Source organism: Triturus cristatus, chromosome 2_1 (genome assembly GCF_964204655.1).
Source record: "Triturus cristatus chromosome 2_1, aTriCri1.1, whole genome shotgun sequence".
In the NCBI taxonomy this organism is placed as follows: Eukaryota; Metazoa; Chordata; class Amphibia; order Caudata; family Salamandridae; genus Triturus; species Triturus cristatus.
The window spans coordinates 1,144,489,981-1,144,514,524 of record NC_140581.1 but is presented as its reverse complement, the minus strand read 5'-3'; the positions used below and the strand labels follow the sequence as shown (position 1 = coordinate 1,144,514,524).

General features: G+C 46.4%; 1 protein-coding gene across 1 annotated transcript in view; it reads right to left on the bottom strand.

Moving 5' to 3' along the window:
- FRMPD1 (FERM and PDZ domain containing 1) overlaps positions 1-24,544 on the bottom strand; it is a 923,611-nt gene that overhangs the window by 287,043 nt on the left and 612,024 nt on the right. The window contains exon 6 of the mRNA XM_085636581.1: positions 23,445-23,549. Coding sequence (XP_085492707.1) covers positions 23,445-23,549 — 105 coding nt within the window. The remainder of the gene's footprint in view (positions 1-23,444; positions 23,550-24,544) is intronic.

Genomic DNA, 24,544 nt, shown 5'->3' with positions numbered 1-24,544 from the left:
GAAGAGGTAATGCAGCAGAGAGGCGCGCAGCATTCCTGGGCGCTGCCAGCCATCCCCTATCTACAGATATTGTTGCACTCTCTTGCCCTTTCAAGACTCTGCTGTTGTAACACAGTGGGTTGCCAGCATCCATGTATCACGTAGTGTATGTGGTTTTTTAAGAGATTGAAAACAACCATGTAATACCCTGAGAATCCCAAAAAACCTTTACTCCTATGATTAAAAAATGAAATAAGTGGATGTTGTAAAAAACAGATAAAATTGGGCAAAATGTAAGTAAGTAAGTGTTATGATCTTATCTAGCTGTTTGAAACGAGATAGCAGACTGGAAGTTATTGTTTAGCTAAAAAACTTGCATATTACAGCTTGTAACAAACCATTTTTTGTATTAATATATTGGAAAAATAGAATAAAGCGTTTGCGTGGCTTGCATTGTAGGCTTTAAAGAGTAACTAATGGGTGTGAGTTATTTTCCACATCCCCATTTGAAGTTGCCCTCCTTACCTGCCGGCGCTGCACTGCATTTGGTACAGTATTCATAACTATTGTAGTTATCTCAAGCTGTCTGACAGACAGCCCAAAAATACATCACCTTTTGAAAATATACAATTCTTTTCGCCCAAAGGCTTTTATTCCACTGAGAAAAGGATACACATTTATCCATCAAAACATCCCTGATTGATTTCAGATATGTAGTCCAATGCAAAAACATGTCTCTCGATTGCCTTGTAAAGTAGTTCTGTTTTTACATATTTTTCTTGGACAATAGGAATGATAAATATGGCTTCCTGCCTGAGGCAGCAGACGGCGCTGGCCAACCACAAAAATATTTTGGGCTGACGAAGTTACATGTCCTTGATGGTAAATAGGGCAGAGAGCCTGTTGTAAACACCTTTAGGCCCCTTTATCACGGAAAAAGATTAGTGGACGTGGCAAAGTTTGACAAGAATATTTAAGCTGATCCCCAGCAATTGAGGTACAGAAACACTAAAACAAAATGCCACATTGCAATCCCACACCATAAAGGCAATACAGCAAAACATCGTAACAGAACAATGCAACAAATCTCAAATACACCAGCACAACTATGCAATACAAATGGGCCACACATCGATACAAAAATAGCACACTAGCATAACACAATACATTAATACACCAATGGAAAACAAAACAATAGTACACAATTGCATTTGTGTTTTATTAAGTTGTGTTGTGCTTTTATGTTATATCGTGATTTTATTGTACTGTAATGTTGTGTTTTTGTTCTATTTGATTGTGTTGTGTTACTTTTGTGGCCCACTATTGTGCTACTGTAAACATGTTTATTGTGTTGGTGTGAATGTGTATTTGTTGTGAAGCTGTGTCCTGTGAGGTTGTTATTCTGAAGTTTAAGTGTGCTTCCTTATTATTGTGTATTGGGCCACAGTGTTGTTTTTGAGTAGCATTTTGTCTTGTACTCAGTTGTTTTTTAGGCTGTGTTGCTGTGGTAGTATGATGTTGTTTTTTTCCTATTATATTGTATTTTGTTGTGGTGGTGTGCTTTTTCATGTTTTGTGTTTTAGTGTTGTTGAGTTGTGCAGTGTTTATTGTGTTACTCTGGTGTGATTGTTTTTTTTGCTGTGTTATGTTGTGATTTGTTATGTTTTTGTTAAATTGTTAATTTGCTATTACTTTATTGTATGGTGTTGTTGTCTGTATTGCAACCACTTTATAAGAACAAAGAACACCTAAGCATTCTAAAGCACTGCAACAACTCAGAACACGCAGCTGACTCCCTTCTTTCATTGCAGCTGCTCACAAATAGATAAGTGATTGTGATTGATCAAGGTTGGGTTAATTGATGTTAAATGAGTTCGATACATTTTTCATGTGTATTTGTGGTTTTAATATTTAAGTTTTTTCATATCCTTTGGGAGTATGTCTAATGATTAGCTTTGACAACGATGGAGACAAGAATGTATTTAGTATGTAATCAAGATATGTAAGTCTTTTTATGATAATTTGGTCCTTTATAAATGTACAAATCAGCTGAGTTTTGTACTTTCAGTATTTCTGAGGTATTTGTTTTTGATGGTAGCGTATGGGGACTGTTGCTGACCATTGATCGTTCTTGGGTGCACGGGCTCTTATTTGGAGAACTAGAGAATGCGATGAGCATTTTGTTTTCTAAAGAAAAAGGTATGCTGTTCCTAAAGGGGTCTAGCCAGTGTCCTGCTTCATCAACGGGCTCGCTCCCTGTCGGGTCGGCACTGCAATACCTGACGGATATCCTATAAGGGGGCTCTTTATCAGACAGTTCCAGTGCAGATAACGGTTACTTTCAACAACTTTGACCACGTTAGAGAGGGAGTTTATAGTGTGGGAGAGTTTGTTTTTCATTGTGTAGGAATAATGTAATCTACATATATGAAGATGAAGAATACATAAACTGACAATTGAGGATAGAGCTACACAAATGATTATTAAGGATAGTATTCAGGCACATATTAGTAATAAAATAGAAAAAAGGTTGGAAATTATATTAAAGACATAGGCATTTACGGGGCGTGGCCAAGATGGCCGCCGAGACGGACGCGTCCTGCTAGGGCTCCGAGCTCGGGCTTTACCCTCGCCCGTTACTGGCCTGCCTGGGGGAGCCCCGGACCCTATGGGGACATCCTAGGACGTGGGGAGCCCAGCGCTACTGACCCGGTGGCGGAGCGACTCCTCGGTGCCGGACCCCGGACGCGGGAGCTGCTTGGAGGAGCGGGCGCCGGTTCCAACATGGCGCCCGCCTGACGCTGCTGTGGCTGCTGCCGACCTGCGGGACCGGGACGGGGACACCTGCGGCGGCGATTCCGCTCCCCTGATGCATGCCGAGGGCGGCGGAGTGCCTGATGTGGGGGCGAGGCTGAGGGGGACTCCAGGTTCCGGGACTGTGACGGTGCTGGTGGGCTCCCCGTGAGTCCCCTCCCTCCCCCCTCCCCCCCGGTGCAGTGGCGGCTGGAGACGAGTCAGAGAGCCGGCGAGGCGGAGAGTTGGAGAGAGCCGGCGCGTGGTGCGCAGACTGGGGGCGCAGATCGGCGTGGGCTGTCGCTGCTGCCGGCCACTGCTGAGGTGAGGCGACTCGCGGAGGACCAGAGGGCGGCGGAACCGTGAGACCCCGGCGACTGGACTGCAGGTGGGCCCTTGCGGTGGTCCGGAGTGGTGGCGGTACTCCCCCCGGGGGGGGGGTGTGACTCTCACGTGGGGAGACCCCCGGCGCGGATTACAAGGGTGCCTGACCCTAAGATGGCGGCCTGTGGTATTCCGGCCTACTGAACCGAACGGAGGATCGGCGAGCTCAGGGGGAGTGGCGCACGAGGCAGTTTCGTTCAAAGTGCTGAGCCGCTCTATGGAGTTGCGCGCCTGCTGCTGAGACCCGGAGGGACCGCCCGGCTCCCGCTCGAACGGAGGTGAGGGCCCTGAGTGGTACGAGGATTGTCTGGGGCTTCCAAGTGGACGCTGACCCGGCGGTGGAGCCCGGCCCGGGGTCACGCGGCGAGGAGAGCGCTGGCCGTGGCGGACAGGGGACTGGTGACTGCGCTGAGGGAGGCCTCTGTCGCTCGAGCGGGTGCTCTGCTCTCTACGGCCTTTCCCGCCCCGTGGGCGGCGCGGCCCGAAGACGCCGCCGGTTGGGGGCGTGAGGCGGCGAGGAGCCGGGGGGACCGGGACCAGCCACAGCCACAACTAGTCCGGATACTGCGCTTGGTCAGCGCGCGCAACAGCCCTCTGGGTGGCCGTGATGGGCAAGTCCAGGACGGTGCAGTCGGCCCCGGGGACGGCGGCGGGGGTCCAGGCCGGCGCGCGTGGAGGGACCCAGGTGGCCGCAGGACCGGAGGGGGAGCCTTCCTTGTTGACCAAATTGGATCAGGTCCTGGTGGCGATTGAACAGTCCCGACTCTCATTGGAGCAGCAGTTGGGCACCCTAACCACCGACGTCAGTCTCCTCCGAGATGACCACCGCAAGCTCGCCGATAGGGTCTCGGACAACGCCAAAGCAGTCGCTAACATCCAACCAATGGTGGACACGCACCGGGACTCGATGCAAGCTTTGATGGGCCGCGTGGCCACCATGGAGGAACGCGTTGATGACTTGGAGGGGCGGTCTCGACGCTGCAACATCAGGGTCATCGGCCTGCCGGAGGGGATCGAACGGGCGGACGCGGTGGAATACGTGGAAACCTGGACCAAGTCGTTCACCCCTGAGACGGACCGCATGGCCTACTTCTTGGTTGAGCGGGCGCACCGTGTGCCGGCTCGTCAGCCGCCGCCGGGGGCCCCACCTCGCCCGCTGCTGGCCAAGTTCCTCCACTTCAGGGACCGGGATGCGGTACTGCGAGCGGCCAGGCAGGCGGGCCCGCTACGCATCGAGAATAAGACTGTTATGATCTTCCCCGACTATTCACGAGCGGTCCAGCGCCAGCACGCGTCCTTCCTGGAGGTGAAGCGGCGCCTTCGAGCCGAAAACATCCAATACTCTCTCCTATTCCCGGCCCGTCTGAAGATTATCCACGGCGGCGTCACACACTTCTTCATGGCACTGGAGGAGGCGCACGACTGGGCAGACCAGAACTGTACCGGCGACCGGAGGACCGGGCGTCCTCTAGATCAGAGAGCGGCTGCGGGGGGATGCAGGAGGCAGCGCTCGCGGAAGAGGCACCGCCCGGGTACTCCCGGGGAGCCGTCACGCACTCTGGGGTCACCGGACTTGGAGCAGATTGTCCAGGAGCGGCGCCAGGCCCTCAAAGCGGCGGCGGGCCTGTGCCCGGCCTCCCCGGCAATGGACTTGGAGCGGGCACCCCATATCTTCACGTCAGAGGAGGAAGGGGACAGTGAGGCGACACAGTCCGGGGTGGACTCGGGGGCCCTGCCCTCTGTCACCCCGCGGACAGCGGATGACCTGATATGATTGGGTCTGGGTAGAGGGCCTCACATTCGCAACCCGGGGTGCAGCCCCCCCACCACACACAGATGCAAGCCCGGCGCGCCTGGCGTTTCAGTTTCCTCCCCAGGGGCGCCCATTTTCTCCCAGTGGCTAGCCATAGCTTTCGCGCACAGCCCGCTTGTAGAGCCTGCAGCAGACGTTAGCCGACCTCCCTTTCTTAACAGGTTCATGCTCCCCTGCAATTTGGGAGTCAGTTTGGATGCATCGCGCTTGGCGATGGGTCCCTTGTGTTGGGGCAAGTTACGTTCGCCTCACCCTAGTTTCCCCTTCCCCTTTCACGTACACTTTCAGCACTGTGTCCCTGCCCACATGTCGCTACGATGCCACGCCGCTGCGCCAGACCCGAGGGGGTCGGACGAGGAGATCGATTCCGGGGGGGGCTCCGGGGGGGTCCCGTCCGCCCAGTCCTGAGAAGGGCCCTAGACGCAGATCCCGATGGCGCAAGCAGGTAGACTTACACTCCTTACACTAAATGTGCGGGGCATGCATACAGCGCGCAAGCGGAACTCTGTTTACGCATACATTATGCGCCACCAAGCGCAGGTTGCACTCCTGCAAGAGATCCACCTGGCGGCGGGGGAGGTGGTAAAGCTGCGCAGGCGCTGGCGGGGGGCCCTTTATGCTACAACTTACTCCGCATTCGCCCGCGGTGCTCTCATATGGGTGCGCCCGGGAGTCCCCTTTCAGGAAGTGTCACACGTAATTGACCCGGAGGGTCGCTTTGTGCTGGTTCTGGGCCGGTTAGACGGCCAGACGGTCTTACTGGGCAGTATCTATGGGCCGAACATCGACCAATCCAAATTCTGGGACACGCTCTCCAATCCCTTAGGCTCATACGCGCAGGTACCATGGATCCTGGGGGGCGATTACAACTGCGTGCAAGATGTAACCCTGGACAGATCTCACCCGCCCCTCCCGTCTTCCCCCATTGTAATGCAGGCGAAACGGTTTACTACCTGGGTGAGACACTGGTCCCTGGCAGATGCTTGGCGGCTCCGGAACCCCACTGCTAAACTCTATTCGTTCTATTCCAGACCCCACAACCTCAGAGTGCACCTGGATTGTTTCCTTTGCTCTCCCACCATCCTCCCAGCTGTTCTAGACACTGACTACCTGGGTAGAACTATCTCCGACCATGATGCCCACATGCTCACCCTGCAATGGCGCCCACCGCACCCCCCCGTTCCAGCCTGGCGCCTCCCCAGGGACAGTCTCGAAGACCCGGTCTTCCGGCAAACCCTAGCAGATCAAATCGGTCATTATTTCCAGGAGAATGCTGGCACCGCCAGCACCCGAGCCGCAGAATGGAATGCTTTTAAGGTGGTAATGCGTGGCAATTGCATTCGCCATATTACAGGAGTCCGGCGGGTTCTGGAGGGGGACATTCAGCGGACGGAAGGGGCGCTGGCCGCACTAACTAAGGAGACGGACCCTGCGAAGGCCACGCCGGCTGCGTTGGCCAGTGCTGAGACTGCGTACGCCGCGGCGTTGGCAGGCATGCGTCGGTTTAATTTCGCGGCATACGCGGCTAGGGCCCACTCGGAGGGTGATCGGGCAGGCGCCCTGCTGGCGTGGCTCATAAAGCGGGATTCGTGCCTCCCGACCATCACGGCCATACGAGACTTCTGAGGCACCGTGGTATACTCGCAGGGGCAGATACTCAAGACCTTCCAAGAGCACTACATGCGCTTGTACACTTGCCCCAACCCGCGGGGTTGACTGCCGCCCCGGCTGACTTCCTGGACCGTATCCAGCTACCCCGTATTGACCGGGATATGCGCCTGGACCTCGATCGCCCTCTCAAGGCGCCAGAGATCCGGCACGCCATGAAGGCGCTGGCCGGATGGTTTCCCCCTTGACTTTTACCAGACTTTTGCGTCCCAGCTGGTCCCCCAACTAGAGTTGCAGTTCCAAGCGGCTCTAGACGTGGGAGTCCTACCGCACTCCATGTGCGAATCCGTCATAGTATCCCTCCTTAAACCGGATATGGACTTGCTTCAACTAGGCTCCTACCGGCCCATAACTCTATTGTCGGCAGACTATAAAATCTACGGGAAAGCCCTGGCGGACAGATACACTACGGTCCTCCCGCGGCTTGTCCACCCGGATCAGAGTGGATTCGTGCCTGGTAGGCACACCTCTTCGAATATCCGGCGGCTGTTTCACGTGCAAGACCAGGTGCAGGGTCGGTTCCCTCAGGCAGCGTGCCTGGTGCTGGACCTCGAAAAGGCGTTTGACACACTTTATTGGGCCTACTTGTTTCAGGTCTTGTTACGCATGGGAGTCGGGCCCAAACTGCAGGCCTACACTCGGCTCAGATACTCCTCAACCAGTTCCAGGGTACGCATAGGCCCTCTCATATCGGACTCCTTTCCAATCCGGCGCAGCACTAGACAGGGGTGCCCCCTCTCCCCCCTGCTGTTCGCGTTGGCGATGGAGCCGCTGGCGGTCCTGTTGCGAGGGGCGAGCGAGGAGTGGGGCATCCCGATAGGGGTTCATACCCACGCAGTGTCACTGTACGCCGATGACGTCCTCATATATGTCCGGGACATCGCGATCGACCTGACTCCGATTTCATGCATCCTGCAAGATTTCGCGGAAGTGACAGGCCTTAAGGTGAACTGGGCCAAGTCCACTGTTTACCCCTTAACACAAGTCGTGCCCCAGGGTCCGATACGCCTCGGAGACAATGCAATCTCGTGGAGTCCCCATGCGGTCCGATACCTCGGAATGGAATGGAATGGAATGGAAGCGATATTTATAAAGCGCGACTGTCGCTTCGGAAGAAGCATCCTGGCGCTGACTGGAAGGTGAGTGGAGGGGAAGGATTGGGCGGGACTAGATGGTATCGCGCACATACTCATCTGATAAGCTAAAAATCCATGTTTTCAGTTGTTTCCTGAATGTATATTCCTTTGTCAGGAATCTCAGATGCTGGGGCATGGCGTTCCATGCTTTGGAGGATAGGTGGGTGAGAGTTTTTCCCCCTTTAGTTTTTAGGTTGAACTTTCCTATTGTAAGAAGGTTGTTGTTGGAGGATCTCAGGGACCTGTGTGGGTTATAGTGGCGATAACGTTTAACTAGGTACTTGGGACCAATCTGGTTGAAAGCCCGGAAGGCCACGGTTAGGATCTTGAACAGGATCCTTTTGTGCAAAGGTAACCAGTGGAGGGTTCTCAGGGCGGAGGAGGCTGAAGATCGTCTGGGGAGTTTGAGCACTAGCCTCGCCGCCGAGTGCTGGACGCTCTGGAGTTTTTTGAGTGTGGTTTTCTTCACACCTGCCAGGAGACCATTGTAGTAGTCTATACGCGAAAGGATTAGTGCCACTGTGACCGTCTTTCTTGCTTCAATTGGAAGGAAATCAAAAATTTTTTTGAGGGACTTGATGATTCCGAAGCAGCATCCTGCGACTGTCCTGACATGATGGTCAAAGGACAAGTCAGTGTCAAAGGTGACTCCTAGGTTTCTTGCAGTGGTTACGGTCTGTGGGGGGGCTGTAGAGTCCTTTGGCCACCAAAGGTGGGGATGGAAGTTGACGTTTCTCCCTATGGGGAGGATTTCTGTCTTCCCTGTATTACATTTGAGGTGGTTGGTTTCCATCCACAGGAAGACTTCCTTCAGACAGTTGGTTAAATTTTGTTCAGCCGTCGTGGTGTTCTCTTCTAGCGGGACTATGAGTTGGGTATCGTCGGCGTAGGATGTAACAGTGATACCGTAAGATTCGATCAGGGAGATGAGAGGTATGAGGTAGACGTTAAAAAGCAAAGGGCTTAGAATAGAGCCCTGTGGGACTCCTGATCCAATCTTTTTCTTTGTGGAGTTGAAGGGTCCTAGTTTCACAGATTGTGTTCTTTCGGAAAGGAAGGATATTACCCAGTCCAATGCCCTGTCGGCTATGCCAATGTCCTTAAGTCTGTCTAGGAGTATTTGATGGGAGATTGTGTCGAACGCTGCCGTGAGGTCCAACAAAATCAGTACGGCGTTTTTCCTTTGATCTTGGAGAGTTTTTATGGAGTCGGTCAACTCGATCAGGGCTGTTTCTGTGGAGTGCTGGGGACGGAATCCAGATTGTTGGGGGTGGAGGATATTATTTGCTTCCAGGTGGGCTTTGAGTTCCCTGTAGACTATTTGTTCTGTGATCTTGCCCAGGACTGGGAGGAGGGAGATAGGGCGTAGGTTGGTCAGATCGGAAGGGGGTTTGTTAGGTTTTTTCGTCAAAGGTTTGACGGTGCCGTGTTTCCATGCACTAGGGACGATACCAGTACTGAGGGAAGTATTGACTATTTCGTTGATAACAGGATTGACGGTATCAATCAGCTGATGTAGGATGCTCGGAGGACAGGAATCCGTGGGAGAGCCTGATTTGCAAGCTAAAATGACTTCCTTGGATTGTGCAAGAGTGACCTGAGAAAAGGTCCTTAGATGAGCTGGGGTATTATCTGTTGGTTCCTCTCTCGCTGGTGGCAGGGATCGTTGGTAGGTGGGGAAGTTCTTCTGGATCAAATTGATTTTCTCTTCGAAGAAATCTGCAATTTTGTCGCAGAGAACTTGAGAGGGGGGTATTTCAGACTGTAGGGCTGCGGGATGGGTAAAGGATCGCACTATTGCAAGCAAAGTTTTTTGCTTTTGTTTTGCGTCATTTATAGTTCTGGTGTAGAAGTCTTTTTTGGCGTTTTTTATAATTGAGTGATAGCTTTTCCTAAGTAGGATGTAGGAGTTTCTGTCTGCGGTGTCATAGGTTTTTCGCCAATTGCGTTCTCCTTTTTTGCAGAGCAAGTGTGCCTTTGCTACTTCTGGAGTGAACCAAGGAGCATTTGTTTTGGTTTTAGATTTAGTACCATTTCTCTTGGTGCGTTTGGGTGGGGCACGGATTTTAATTTCGTGGGATATCCAGTTGTGGAAGAATTGTGAGTCTTGTTCTACGTCGCCCGACATGGTGGGGTTTTGGGTCTCAAAGATGGGATTGAGCTTGAAGGTTTCTTCTACCTTTTTCCAGTTGACCTGGTTCTCTGGGGGAGCGCAAGGTTAACTTATATCATACGCCGCATGACATATATGACGAGAATTACCGCAAGTTGATGGGCGACATTCGTTCCCTGGTCCATTTCTGGAAGGGTCTCCACCTGGCTGTCTCGGGAAAGATAGCCGTTGTGAAAATGATCCTGGTGCCGCGCCTGCTCTACCTCTTTTCCAATCTCCCGGTGGTCCCCTGAGATCCCTGTTTCGGGAATTTGATACCCTGCTCGGGACCCTCATCTGGGGCAACGGCCGCCGGCGGATAGCCCTGGCAAAACTGCAATTGCCCCTTGATCAGGGCGGGTTGGCGGCTCCCTCATTCGAGGCGTATTTCCTTGCTGCCCAGTTGCAATGGGTGTCGCGGTGGACGGCGGGCAGGGCGCCCGAAGAGCTGCACACAGCGACGGGGCGGATTTCGATCCCCGCTGTCCATCGCATGCTGCTGCCGGGGGTGGCACCGCCGACTTCCCGGCCCCTTCAGGTCATGACGGCGCGGGCCTGTCTGGCGCGTGTTCACCGACTTAGCCGGGGCATTCCCCTGTACTCCCCGTTGTTACCACTGGTGGGGCTACCCAGGGGACGGGCATTCTATACGGAGCACATGATGCGGGTGTGGACGGATCACGCGGTAACAGAGGTGGGGATGTTGTTCTCTGGTGAGAGCCTGCAGCCTTTTGAGGCGCTGGTGGGAGACTTCGAGCTCCCCAGGGGCCAATTCCTGCGGCATAGACAGCTCCTCCTGGCGTGCCGTAGGCTGTGGGGGGGGATTGAGGCGGAGCCCCCTTCACACCCGGTCATTCATGCGGTACTCCAGATGGGGCCCAGCCGCCATTTAGTCACATGGATATACAAGGCAGTGAGAGCCCTGCGGAGCCCAACGCTGGCGACCCTCAGGGAACACTGGGAAGATGATTTCCAATGGCCTCTGCATGATAGGGAGTGGACGAGGGCTCTAGAATACACTAAGAAAGTGTCGCGCAACTATCTGTTTAAGAACATTCAGTTGCATATCCTGCATAGGGCGTATCTAACCCCTGAAAAGTTGCAGAAATATTTCCCCGAGGGGGTGTTTGGCTGCCCTAGATGCTCGGAGCCTGCCGCCTCATTTAGGCACATGTTTTGGGACTGTCCGACGCTCTACAGTTACTGGCAAACGATTCACGCTGCCCTAGAGACGGTCACAGGGCTCCAGGACCTGGGCACATGGGAGGCGTGTGTGCTGGGAATTCATGGTCGGCATAAGCGGCAGAAAGTGGAGAGGAGGTTTGCTTTCTTAATGTTGATCCTCGCTAAACGTTGCATTGCTATGCATTGGATGGCGCCGGGGGGGCCCCCCATAGCGGCATGGGTGGGGGCTGTCAAGAAGTGGGGCAAGGCGGAGGAAACCACACTCAGAACGGAGGAGGCCCGGGGGATGCGCAAACACCCGATCTCCATGCCCTGGGCCATGCTCATGCACACATTCACGCAGGAAACTGAGGCAGTGGCGAGTTCGGGAGTGATAGACCCATCGGGGGCGCCCGCCACTCCGGACCCCACCCCGGGCAACGCGCAGGCAGGTCCGGCACCCGGTGTCTCGCAGGGGTTGCCACCGGGGGCCCCACAGCCAGAGTCCATAGGCCAGGCGCACTGCTCCTGCCCCCCCCACGCCCCCTCCCCATCTCCGCGTCCGCGCCCACACCGGCCCTCTCCCACTTGATGGTCCGATCACAAGAGCGCGCAGCTACTAGTACTCCCGATGGGCGACACAGTGCACCCCCCCCCCCCCTTTTCCCTGGTTTTTCGACCCCCAGTTAGTTAGTGGTTAATTAATGGCCGCACTACCATAGCCTTTGCGACGCCCCGTACAGGGGGCTCAGGCGCATAGCACGGCACCCCGGCCACGAGGCGATCTTGGCGCACTCCAGCAGGGCACACTCAGAGGCTGGAATCGGGCCCATATCTGCAGCCCCACTCGGGACAGCGATGAACGGCCTGAGGAGCCGAGAGGCTGCTAGATTGCAAGAACTATGACTGGGCGCACCTGCAATGTACATCTATGTGTCAATGTCGGTATCGTATGTGCCTGTGTTTTTTTTCGCTGTCTATAAATGCCAATAAAGAAAAGTTAAAAAAAAAAAAAAAAGACATAGGCATTTACACATAATTCTGAAAAAGAGTGTTTTTGGTCTGCGGCTGAGTTGGAGACCCATGTTAAGAGACAAGGTGGGGAGGCTTCTTGCAAAAGAAAAAATGTTGTGGTTGATTTTCTATGGATTAAAAGATGGATATCTGCTGAGGAAGAACAGGATTTCTATGTAAACACAGACAAAGATGGTGCTGAGGGTACCAATGATGAGCAAAAGAAATGCCCTCAACAACACCAGAAAGCAAATCTTAAGTATAGCAAACATAGAGTTGTGATATGTGATTAGGCCATGGGTAACGCTGAGGTCAAACTCAGTTACTTTTATTCAGGTGATCAGGAGAGTAAAAGGCATGGGAATGAGAAAACTGGTTTAAGTGACGATAAGGATTGAGGGGGTTTGACTGACCAATTGAGAAGCAACACATTTGGTCCCCTGTTACTGAAACATGTGGCCGAAAATGTTGAATGCTGGTTGTGTAGGCATATTCCCAAAGAAGTGCAACTGAGATTACCATCGGAATGTTCTAGACCAGCTCTTGCAATAAGGTCATGACAACATCATTGATAGACACCAAGATATTGACTGCTGCAAGTGATTCAGCTATTAACTAAAATATCTGTTATGGCAGAGGCGGCCTACATCAAACACAGGAGAGTAGCTGTGGGAGAGTTGAGACACAGTCTGCAGTATGCCTTTTAGGGAATGCTAAAACCACATTGGTGGTGCAATGAAGAAAGACTATTTTGTTAAATACTGACCCCAAATAATGGACTTGCAGAATGGAGACACAGCAGTACAGAGTATGCTGTTTAGAGATATATATATTTTAGAGATATGTATAGATTTGGGAGTTGAGTACGACAGGAGCAATTGTAAGATTCCAGGGATGAAATCAAGGCTTTGTGAGCAGTATTTTCTTAGTAGAGAAAAAGGAAAAATGAATGTGTCCTGTGATAAACTTGCAATATCTGAACAATTTGCATCTGTGGAGAGATGTTATGTAGAAAGGGGTCTGGTTAGCACGTCTGCATCTAAAAGATACCTATATAATGATTATAATTTGGGAGCCCCATCAAGAAGTTTACTCACTTTCAATAGGAGAGATGTAGAAATTTTATAGTCTGCCAAGCAGCCTCTCTTTGACACCATGGTGCTTTTCACCAAGATGCTGTATCTGATAATGGTTTGGATCAGAAAGAGAGAGAGAGAGACAGAGAGAGAGAGTAAGATTGATCATAAATCTGGTATATATGTTGATCCTGGCTCAGTACAGATCAGTTGAATTATAGCACATAGAGATTGCAGTGGGTTTGTTAGAGAGTTTGGGATTTGTTATAAACAGGCAAAAGTCAAGTCTGATTCCAAGTCAAGAAACACAGTTTTGAGGCTTTCTAGTGGACACTCAAGAGGGTGTTTTAAGGCTTCTAAGAGACAAGTGGAAAATTATCTGTGGGATAATTTGCAAAATTTTGAATTAGGATCAGGGTTTTATGTGAATGTTGGAAAGGCTAGTGGGTCTCTTTTCTTCCACAATAAAGGCTATTTTTCCTCGATCATTGCATTATTTTTTTACACAGATTGAAGACAGTGCATTTGAGAAGAGATTTGAGGTATTCTCAAAAGATTTCCTTAACTCCAGAGGTGAGTGTGGAGCTGAAGGGGAGGCTCATGAATATGCAGGCTTGGAATGGTTGACATTTTTTTGGCAAGAATCCATGTTTTCTCCTTTGGATGCAAGCTTAGAAGGTTGGAATGCAAGGTGCGGCTCAGTTAGAATAGTAGAATGTTAGTCAGAGGAGGAGAGGAACATGCATATCAATTTTTGAGGTTGTTGTAGGGGTCATTTGCAATAAGGTGCTTTTTAGAGAACAGAGTCAAATGATGTATGAGTCTGAGAATGGACAATGTCTCAGCAGTAAATTATGTGAACCCGATGGGAGGTGCTTGAACGAATTTGTTTTGGGTGCATTGTCTCCAAAGTGATATTTCTTTTCAGACAGAGCATATTGCAGGGTTGAGCAATGATGTGGCAGATTGGTCCTCATTGAATGTGAGCAATTGGAGAGTGGACAGGTCAGTGTTTCTGATTGTAGCGAGGATGTGGGGTCCATTTGGAAGGGATATTTTGACAAGCAGGATGAATACGCAGCAAGTACAAGGTTTTTTCAGTCGGCATCCAGATCCAGAGTATGCAGGGCTAGATACTTTTCTCTAGGATTAAAGTGGTCTCAATCATACATGTTTCCATCCTTTGCTATGATAGCAAGTGCGATATTGATAATGTGACAATGGAAGGAGTAACTGGTGGTAGTAACTCCTCTGTGGAGGTTGCATGCTTGTCACCCAGTTTTGGTAGAGATATTGGAAATGTCAATGGCTTTTCTGATATTGCTTCTAACATTCTAAGAGTTATTGTTGGGAAATGAAATGCACAAGTTGGTGCTGTCAGGTAATCTAGCATTGATAACATGGAGAGTTTTCATGGGGAAATGGAAGGTAATGGGCATTTAGGGGCAGGCTTTGAAGCTCATTGAGGAATTCAGGGTGCTTAGGAGTGTTTCAGAGAGGATTGTCTTATCAGATGAACAATGTGCATAGTTCAGCTTTAGCAGCAGGACATGATTTAGTTAATGAAGTATCAATTGGCCAGAATACCCTCATGAGAAGGTTGCTGAGAGGTATTAATGTCATGGAACCCCCTTTTGCCAGGTATAATTCAGTTCGTGATGTGGAGGAGATGACAAATATTTTGGAAAGCTGGAAGAATGAGAGTCAGATTTTAAGGTTTTAGGGATTTGACACAGATATTGACTATATTGCTGTGTATGGTGCTGTTTAGAAGTGTGTCTGATGTGAGGACCTTGGATGTGACAAGTAGAATTTCTAGCCCAGAGGCAATGTATTTCATTTGGCTTGGAGAACAAAAACCTTTTCTACAACTATTTTATATCCATATTTTGATGAGAATGTAAGATTGTGTATGGGGCGATATGAAAAGGAGTATGAGGAGTTAGCAAAGGTGGTTAAACCTGTGGATGTAATATGATTGCTAATTTCATTTAAGTAACCTGGCAAGGCTGTTGAGCCTCCAACTTTAGCAAGGTGGGTAAAAGAGGTAATGAAGAGAGTAAGCGTTAATCTGAGTATTTTTTGGAGTTCACTCAATCCTAATGGCTTCAACGCCAAAAGGCTTTCATGTTAGGCCGTAGTTTGAAAGACATTTTTAGATCTGAAGACTAGTCAATCGATTCTTTGTTTAGACAGTTGTACTTTTTGCCTGTTGAGAGTGTGACAGAGTGTCTGATTGCAAGGCTTTAAACTTATATGAGAACCACAGTGCTTGAGATGTCAACAATTCCTGGGTACATTCTGTCACATAATATGGGAATACCTTTCATACAACAGTATTGGAGGAATGTATGCACCACATTATCACATGTAGTGGGTAGAACAGTAGTACAAGAACCAAAGCTGATTTTACTGTGACTGATGGACGAATGGCGGGGAGTCGATACACAAGACTATTCATTCTAATGGCCTTCCTTATTTCTAAGAGGGACATCGCACAGTACTGGTGCTCTGCACGGGCACTGCCAATGAATTAATGGACACATGGAATAGAGCATTGTACTGCGGCAGAAAAAGCAGTGTATAAATCCCATGGCTGCCCCAAGAAACATCATAAGGTCTGGGGGGATTGGAAGGCCTATACAGATAACCTTACTCTACAGGGTTAACAAATTTACTGTGAACTTAGGTTCTGCTTATTTGTTGAAAGGGGTGTACATGACAAATGTGTGGCAATGGTTTACTTGTTTATACTGACATTGTTGTATAAATCTTAAAACCCCCCAAAAATTATTATGAAAAACTGTACATTATGCTAGTCTTCTAGCCTTGCCATAAATGTAGATTTTCCAAAGACTGGTGGGTGGAAAATTTAGATTTTATTAAATATATGGAGGACAATATTATCCACTCAAGGATGACCCAGCCCATTAAAAATATGTTTGCTTGTTTAACTGCAGTTCTATCATAACAATGTAGGGATTGCCAAGAGGAAGAAGTGAAGTTTGGACATGGAGGAACCATGTATAGAGGATTCGAAAGACTGTTATTGGTTTTTCAAAAATTCAGCTTGTTCACAGCTTGTATAAGAAGGAAGTTGGCTACATTTTCTTTTTTTTAACAGTGAGTTTCTTCCGTACCAATAGGGCGAAGCCCAGCAGGGATGAGACATACAAAATACAAGAGGTACAGTACGTATATAAAACCAACGTGGTCTGCAGAACAAACAACCAAACACAATTCAAATAGCACCAAACACCCTTCTGAAGCATTACATATACAATGTATATTAATGTCCAGTTACAGGAATACAGGAGCAGCACACAAGATGGCTGCATTTTCTGATTTTTTTATGTTTTGGAATGTTTAGGTGTTCTATGTTGTTTTAAGGTGGCTGCTGAGGGTGGAGCAAAAAAGGAGGACATACATGTTAGCCTCCATGTCTTTAATAAAATCTAGGTTTTCTGCCTACAAAGCTGTGGAAAATCTGTATTATCTACAGACCCAATATTAAATCCCAAACCTGAAAGTTAAAAAAAGTCTTGAAATGTGTTCACAGTTTCTACAACAGGTATTGTAAGGATTCTTACTTTAAAAAAGCTAGAGTGTTTTGTGTAAAAAGAATATACTTCAGGGAGAAAAGAATATTAGCAAAATGGAAAATGTGTGCAATGTGATGGGGAGAAGGAAGGCATATGGTGATCAATGTAAAATAAATGCCTGAAAAAGGATTGGGCACAAGATTCTCCCCAACTAAGAAATAAGTAGCTGGCAAGGGGCAGAACGAATGTGCTAGTTATGGTTAATAGGAAAACCCGGAGCACATTGGTCAATCCCCCAAAATACATAACCAAGGCAAATTTGGCTATTCAAATTCTGTGAAAAAATGCACTTGCCCAGAATAATTCAACAAATCCAACTTGATGATGCAAAACTAGATTTACACCAGAGTGAAGTGATTATATTTGACACATCAGAAAGGGTTTACATGAGGTTGGCTTCATCAGCTGAACATGAAACCAGCAGATGGATGAATGATCAGTAGCTTAGGCTAATATTCTGCCATACTAAGTAATTTCCAGATCAAGTTTCCACATCACCTCTTTGATCACTATCTGGTTATGAGATGTCACAAAAATATGCCCCATTCTGCTGGTAGTCCTTGTCATTCTAGTACGATTGCCTTATAGTAGTAGGGTTCTTCTTCCATCTCTTGACTGGGATTGCTCATATACATATATTAACAACTATGGGGTTGATTTAGAGTTTGCCTGACAGAGCAATCTATTGCAGATGTGACAGAGAACCTGTCCGCCAAACCCTTGGTCCACTTCCTCTTTTAGAGACGGGCAGACCATAAGCTTTCCATCAACGTAGTCCCTTTTGTGCTCCGTTGATTAGGGGACACCCGTTTCCTCTGTGACCTGGTGATGTAGGGGCCATCAAAAGAATTACATTAGCCTTGCCCCTTTATTTAGAGTGTACAGCACAATGTCCTTTTTTTATGTCTCTCACCGCCAGAAAAAAACAATAATGACCACCACACTCTGGGACAAAACTACCAGGGTGTGGTGGTCATTAGTTTATTATGTTTCAGAAACAAACTCCCGCCTTGGGAGTTTGTTTTTGAAAAGCAAAATCTTTGCAAAAGTTTAGTGGATAGCCATGAAAAGCAATGACTACCGTCCAGCAAACCTCTTGTGCCTTGAAGGACGGGAGTTCTTTTCAGTGTACAGAGATGATCACTAGGCATGCCGTCAACTCTAAATTTGGCGGATGGTAGCCTATCAGGGTGGTAGAGGTAATGTCCTTGTCCACCGTGACTGACGGAATACTCCCTGCCAAAGCCTAAAGCAGACTGTATGTCTTTATTTATCCATTTGAAAACATTAAATTCACTTCTTGCTCCTAAACTTCAATGCTAGACTCATGACAATAATATCGGTGGAAGCCGTCCTCATTTTTTTTTAAAACAATCTAGTCTAACCCTCTCGCTAAGCTTCAAGTGTTCATAGATGACAAGTTTAATTATTAAAAAACAACAATGCATTAGTTGGACCATGATGATTGGAACTCTATATCCAAAACCGAGTTTAGTTTTGAATCAAAAGCCAGACAAAAAAAATGTGTATTACATTGTACTCTTGAGTGACCAAAGGAATTTCTTATTTGGATTGAGATTAGAATAGAGTTTTCTTTGATCAATCAAATGTACAATTTAGTTGTAAAATGCCAATTTATATTGTGTAGTGACATAAAGTATACTTCACATCACTGTTGCAAGCAAAATTGCTTTAAATGGTTGAACTTTGGCTCCTCCAGTTTATAAGCCTGGTCTTCTTTTTAATAAAACAGTGTTTATGATTGTCACAACCTACAGCCCAATCTACCTTGCAGTTCTGCTTTTTTCTCTGTGTGGGTCTTTAAATGCCAGCACCTAAACTGCTGCTAGCTAAAAGGCATGGACTGGCTTTATGTGACACAGGTTCAGATGGCGGATATGACACTAATATTGTTTTTTGTGAATTCCTAAATTGATTACATATTTTTTACTGCATAAGGAATTTCTTTTCATTTATACATCAAGGTATTTCTATTGCAGGGCTTTCTTGTTAGCCCTTGAAGATTCCAGCAAACTTCAACACTCATGTACTTCAACATGTGCTATTGAGTAAAAGAAGCTTCCCTGGCTGAAAGACTGCCCAGACCAAGGAGATAAAAATACAGAAACATGGCAGCCAGAAGAGAAAAATAGAAAATAAATCTTGCGACATGGCACCAAGAAGAATAACATAGAAAATACAGATTTTATCATACAAAGCTGAGATGTGTAATTTCTATATTCATCAATTAAGGTTTAGTTAGGTGAGAGTGAAAGGACGTATAAGAAACCTACCTGTCTTCCTCACAAAGCTTAAATTAGCTTAAGGAAATGTTCTGTTTCAATATTGAATTCATGTTGCTTTTCTGAATTGGCTAGCGGCATGTGTGATGTTTAGAACGGGTTGCATTCTTTTGTTAGTTGTTTTTTCACAGCATACGCATTGGTATCTAATTACCAAAATTGTACTTTCTTTAACTGCGGGCACAGCTACAACGTTCCCTTAGTCGATAAATTGCAGGTTTAGTCGACTCTGAGCTATTCAGCACTGGGCTGACTCAACACAATGGTTAGTGTAGGCTCACCCTCCAGCCGGATGCAATTATTCAATCCAAGGCAAAATCTAATTAAAATACCCAGCCTACCTCTTTGACAGAAATTGAGCTCGTATGCACTGCTGTGCTCATGCAGTGACAACTGACTTATTTGCTTCACAATATGTAAAAAAATAAACAAAATACAGAAAAGTGCCTTCAAGCCATTCAAGTAGTTTAGAAAGGGTCCTGTTCCCTCTTATAATGTTTGGTTCTGGTGCTCACTCAGATAACCAACCACAAGTGCATTTGGGTGAATACTTGCATCAGAACTCAGATATATTGTTGTTTCTCATGCTAGAAGGGCTAATTGTGGGCCTGCCTCGGAGAACCCCAAATTGCTTATTTCAGTCTAGTGACTCCCACTGGTTTTTGGGGACCAGGATCTTCAAAATACATTCTGCAATATACCATTACAGGTAGATGCTGAGGGTTATACTAGCCATTGAATGCCCTCTGACCAACTAATAGGCCACAGCCTATAACAAAGGAGAGGGCCTTTTGCAACTGGTATAGCATGAATCACAAGGGCTGTACTGCTATTAGACCATTTCTCCCACTGAGGGCAGAATGTTCTGAATTATAAATACGAAAAAAAAAAAAAAGAATTTTTGGACCTGAAGGTCTGTATGAGCTATTATTGTCCCTCTGCCACTTCATTGTCTTCCATGAAGCTCTCAATGATCCATCGTTCGAATACTGGCCTTTGAACTCCCGCTACTTCTCTACTTTATTTATAGGCGCACACTGGAGACAAAGGCCTATAATGAGGAAGGGGATATTTAACAACTAACATAGCACAAAGGTTATAATGCTATTAGAACATTTCGCCCACTGAGGTCAGAATGCTATAAATTAAACAGGGAGAAACATAAGCTCCATACCAGCCATTATTGGTTCTGCAAAGCTCCACTGAATTCAGTGGAGCTCCAAACATTTCAATGTTCTTATAACGATTTACACTGCTGACTGGGTGACTTGGGCATTGATTTATTCATTGCACTAGCTGATAGAGATGGTGCCCTACCAGGCTCTCTCACAGACTATAGTGATATTTAACTCCTCACATATTCAAAATGCACCACAGCCATCGAGAAAGCCACACCACAGGTCCTGATCAATAGATAATAATTATTCAAGGGGAAGCAAGTTCCAGTCTCAAACGTTGTGGTCCTAGCATCCTTCTTCAGTGATAGTGGTGCGAAGGAATAGTTTGGTACAGAGACACTGAACCCTTCTAGGTGCTTACCATCTGTTGTATAAATGGGAATGCAAAAAGTAGAAAATGTTTTTCTGCACCCTGTTTGGGCATTTTGAACATTGTGATGCGCCATTTGTGTTGTGCAGGGCTTCTGTCATCTTTTAGCATTTATGGATTCAGTCTTCGCTGATATTCTGAATCAGTCTGAATTGCTCCTTATGGATGATGTTCTAGTGTTTTTGAAGATTCTTGTAGAACATCAAGAACATGTGAGCTTGGGCTTATCAAGACATCAGCAACATAATTTGTATGAGAAGAAAATATCTGAATAGATTACATTTAAATTAAATTCTGGCCTCAATTCTGGATCAAAAGAATGTTTCAGCTATATCAGATTAGCCTACTCCTAAATATGTTGAGACTCAAAGTTTCTTTGGACTTGCAAATAGTTATCATCAATTTATTAAGAATTTTTGCTTATATAACCAGTGCTATCACTCATGATTTAAAAAAAATAAAAGTATGGAGAGAGGCTGTTGCTGGGATGATCAAGCTAAAAGAGCTTTTCGTGCACCCATATATTTTCTCAAGCAGAAACCTTATGGAATACTGATGTTTTGAAGAAGTGTATTGTGTAAATGGACACATCTGAAAGAAAGAGTGAGATTTATAGGCATGGAGAGCTCGCATTCATGACAAAAATCTCCACACAGATTAATGGGTTTACGTTGGCTAGGTATCCCTTTCTTAATTCCTAAGAGATGTAAATAATGGTTATTTGACCATAAATTTACATTTACATCCATGTTTACCATTGTGAATATGGCTTATTGAGTATTTTCCTGCACAAATGTTGGAGGGTGTTACTTGGTGAAATTTCTGTGGGGAAAACCACTGGGTCTGTTTGGTGATTTTACACAAGTTCTAATCCCGATTCAGGCACACACTCCCATTTGTACCCGAATCAAGATTACTGTCTCACTCGGGGTCTAAGTGTTTGTCACAATGTCCATAAACTTAAGATGTGCACTGCATACAAAAACAGACCATTAATTCACTTGAATATGTACAATATTTTTTAACTCATGCTGTCCTCAGCACAGGTCTCTACCAAATAATAAATAAGGCATACAGAAATTCCTGTGTCCATATGAAGTTCATCATATAGGCAGCAATGCTGTTCCTTCAGTAAGAGTCTTCCTTCATCTGCCTTTATGCACTGCCAGATGAGTTTGGCCTTCTGATATCTTAGGAAATTGATGCTTAGCATTATTTCAAGTAGGGCGTCAGTCTCTCTCAAGTAATTAATGGCCCACTTTGGTCTAGAATTTAGGACCTTTACCATATGGGAGCTATTCACAAAGGTACATTTTTACATGAGTACATTGATTCTTACACTTTGTAATAAGTTTACTACTTTTGGCTATTTTCCATTCATAAGTGTAAAATTATTACAAGGTGTAGACGTACATGTCTCCACCTCATTAAACCAGGGGGTGCAGCAAAATTTATGAGCGTAAAATTACTAGTAGTAACTTTTCATATGTAGGTGGAGATCTCCATCACTGGGGTTGAGATCTCCCCATGGTAAAGTATAGGGAAAAGTAAAACAGCCTATTACAGTTTTTTGTTTTTTAATTGAAAAAGTAATTTATGTTAAACACGAATTTAACTTAGTTTATATATAAATTTCAAATATAGAACAAAATGTAAAAATGCTACAGCACTATTAACCTAATTTTAAAATAGAACTGTAGTTAATTTAAGAATTATAAATTAAATTACCATTATTTTGTAAAATATTTATTTAAAAAAATCCTACCTAAAGCAAAATGTTCACATGTATTGCGCATCAAACATTGCTAAATGCTATGTGTAGAATTAATTTATTTTACATTTTATTTGTAAAAAATATAGTGATTTTGTTTCATTAAAAAGGGTTAAAAAATGTTTTAAATGTTTCATTTGTTTAAAATTTTGTTAACATTAATTGAATAACATATTTTCAAAAAGTTGAAATAGATGAATTTATTTTAGCATAATTTTCTACGGGATTCTATTTAAAGTTCTCTCTTCATTATTTTCTATGATAGGGTGTTGCAGTACCACTGTTTGGCCATGTCTGAGCTAGAGTACACTTACCACTATTTTGAGTTCTTTTTTGCTGTAGTAACTTTAGAAGTGCAGTTTGCAAAACGAAATAGGCTTAACCTTTTGTGGGTGGATGCATGTCCCTTCCATCCTCCCACAAAAGACACACCCATAGCCCATCTTACTCCTACCTGTATCGCTTTAATTCAGTCATACATATTCCCCATTTTTCAGCCTGCCCCAGATTCCTCTCACATTTACTATTGAAATGTAGACCTATGTGTGCAGGGATGTCCGCAACTGGTGAGGAGCCTTCCACATAGAAAATACAATATTTTTTAGTATGCGAGTAGTACTATTGTAGAACTACTCAACATACTAAAAAGTGCACTTTGTGAATAAGTCCTTATGTTTGACAAGGAACACAGTAAGCCAAATGGAGCAGCCCATACTCAGTCCATAGTGAACTTTTCGGAGGTGCACTCCACTGGCGCGGAAACATAGCAAGGCTGTGTGGCTTTAATTCTAACTTGTGTCTCGTTCTTCCACAACCCTGCACTTCCTATCTCACACTTTCAGGTTCTTTTTTTCTTCCATTTTCTTCCTCCTTCACTGTTTTCTATGTCTTCATCCTCCTTTTTCTCTATCTTCTGCCATGCTCTATTTTACTCTGGGTCAAAGTCTGATAAGTTCATGTCCTCCAAAATGAGTGCCCACCACTTGCAACCACTGACACAAATTAAGCACTACCATTTAATTGATAAAAGAGAGCACTAACCTGTGTGTGCCCATTCACGATTACTTCTTCTGCAAAACGGACTTTAACAGGATTGCATTTCAACCTGGCTCTCTTCTCTGCCGTAAGAAAAGATGATTTGGGCCCCTGTGAAAACAAAACCCATACATTTAAAGTGTGGCACTTCTGAATAGTGTGAATAAGCAAATCCATTAATATGTTTGGCCCACAATTGAAGATGATATTATTGTGGTCACCGACGAGCTGTCCTTGTTCAAGGTGGAACCTATAAGTTCTAGCCAGGGCAGAGGAGCGTCGGTTTCCCCTGAGCTGCGCAGGAAAAAATAAAATGATTTTGTTACCATTTTTTTTATTACTGATGTGCGCACTGCAGCTGTCTGTCTACCACGAGCCAAGAGACATGCAGGGCATGTCCTCTGCTGCCAAATAGCAGCATGGAGGACTGACGCAGTGTATGACCAGGCACTTCAAAGTGCACATGTCACTTTGGCCAGCTGCCTTACGCCGGCCTAAGTGACATGTGCACTTTGAAGCTCTCCACCCAGCTGCCTTAGACAGCTGGGCGGCGACCAAGCACAGGCCTTCACAGCCTGATGGAGCATCCAGCCAGCTCACTTCATCCAATTCAGGCGCTTCTCTTATGCTGGTTAATGGCATGAGAGCAACGTCTGGATTGGTTAGGGGAGTTTAACTTTCACAGCAGACTCAGAAGTGGAACACCGAGGAGGATGCGCAGCCGTGGGTAAGTACCATTTATTTTATTCATTTAAAATGTGACCTTAGACTTTTTCAGCTATTGAATGGAGGGGTTGTTTTATTTTTGGCTTTTGGTGGAAGGGGATATTTTATTTAGGGCTTTTGAAGGGAGGGGTATTTTACTATGGGGTTTTGGAGGGAGGGAGCGTTTACTTTGTTTTTTGCGAAGTTGAGGGGCCCTACAATGGCCCCACCCCTTTCAAGGGTATCTGCCACCCCTGGTTCTAGAAGTTGCATCAAGAACACTAGCCGAGTTCACAAAAGGGATAGCTGTTCCCACAAGGAGTTGCACCACCTAGAAAGGACTTGCACCACCAGGGAAGCAGCATGTACATGCATTTGCACAGTTTTGTCTTGTGCATGCG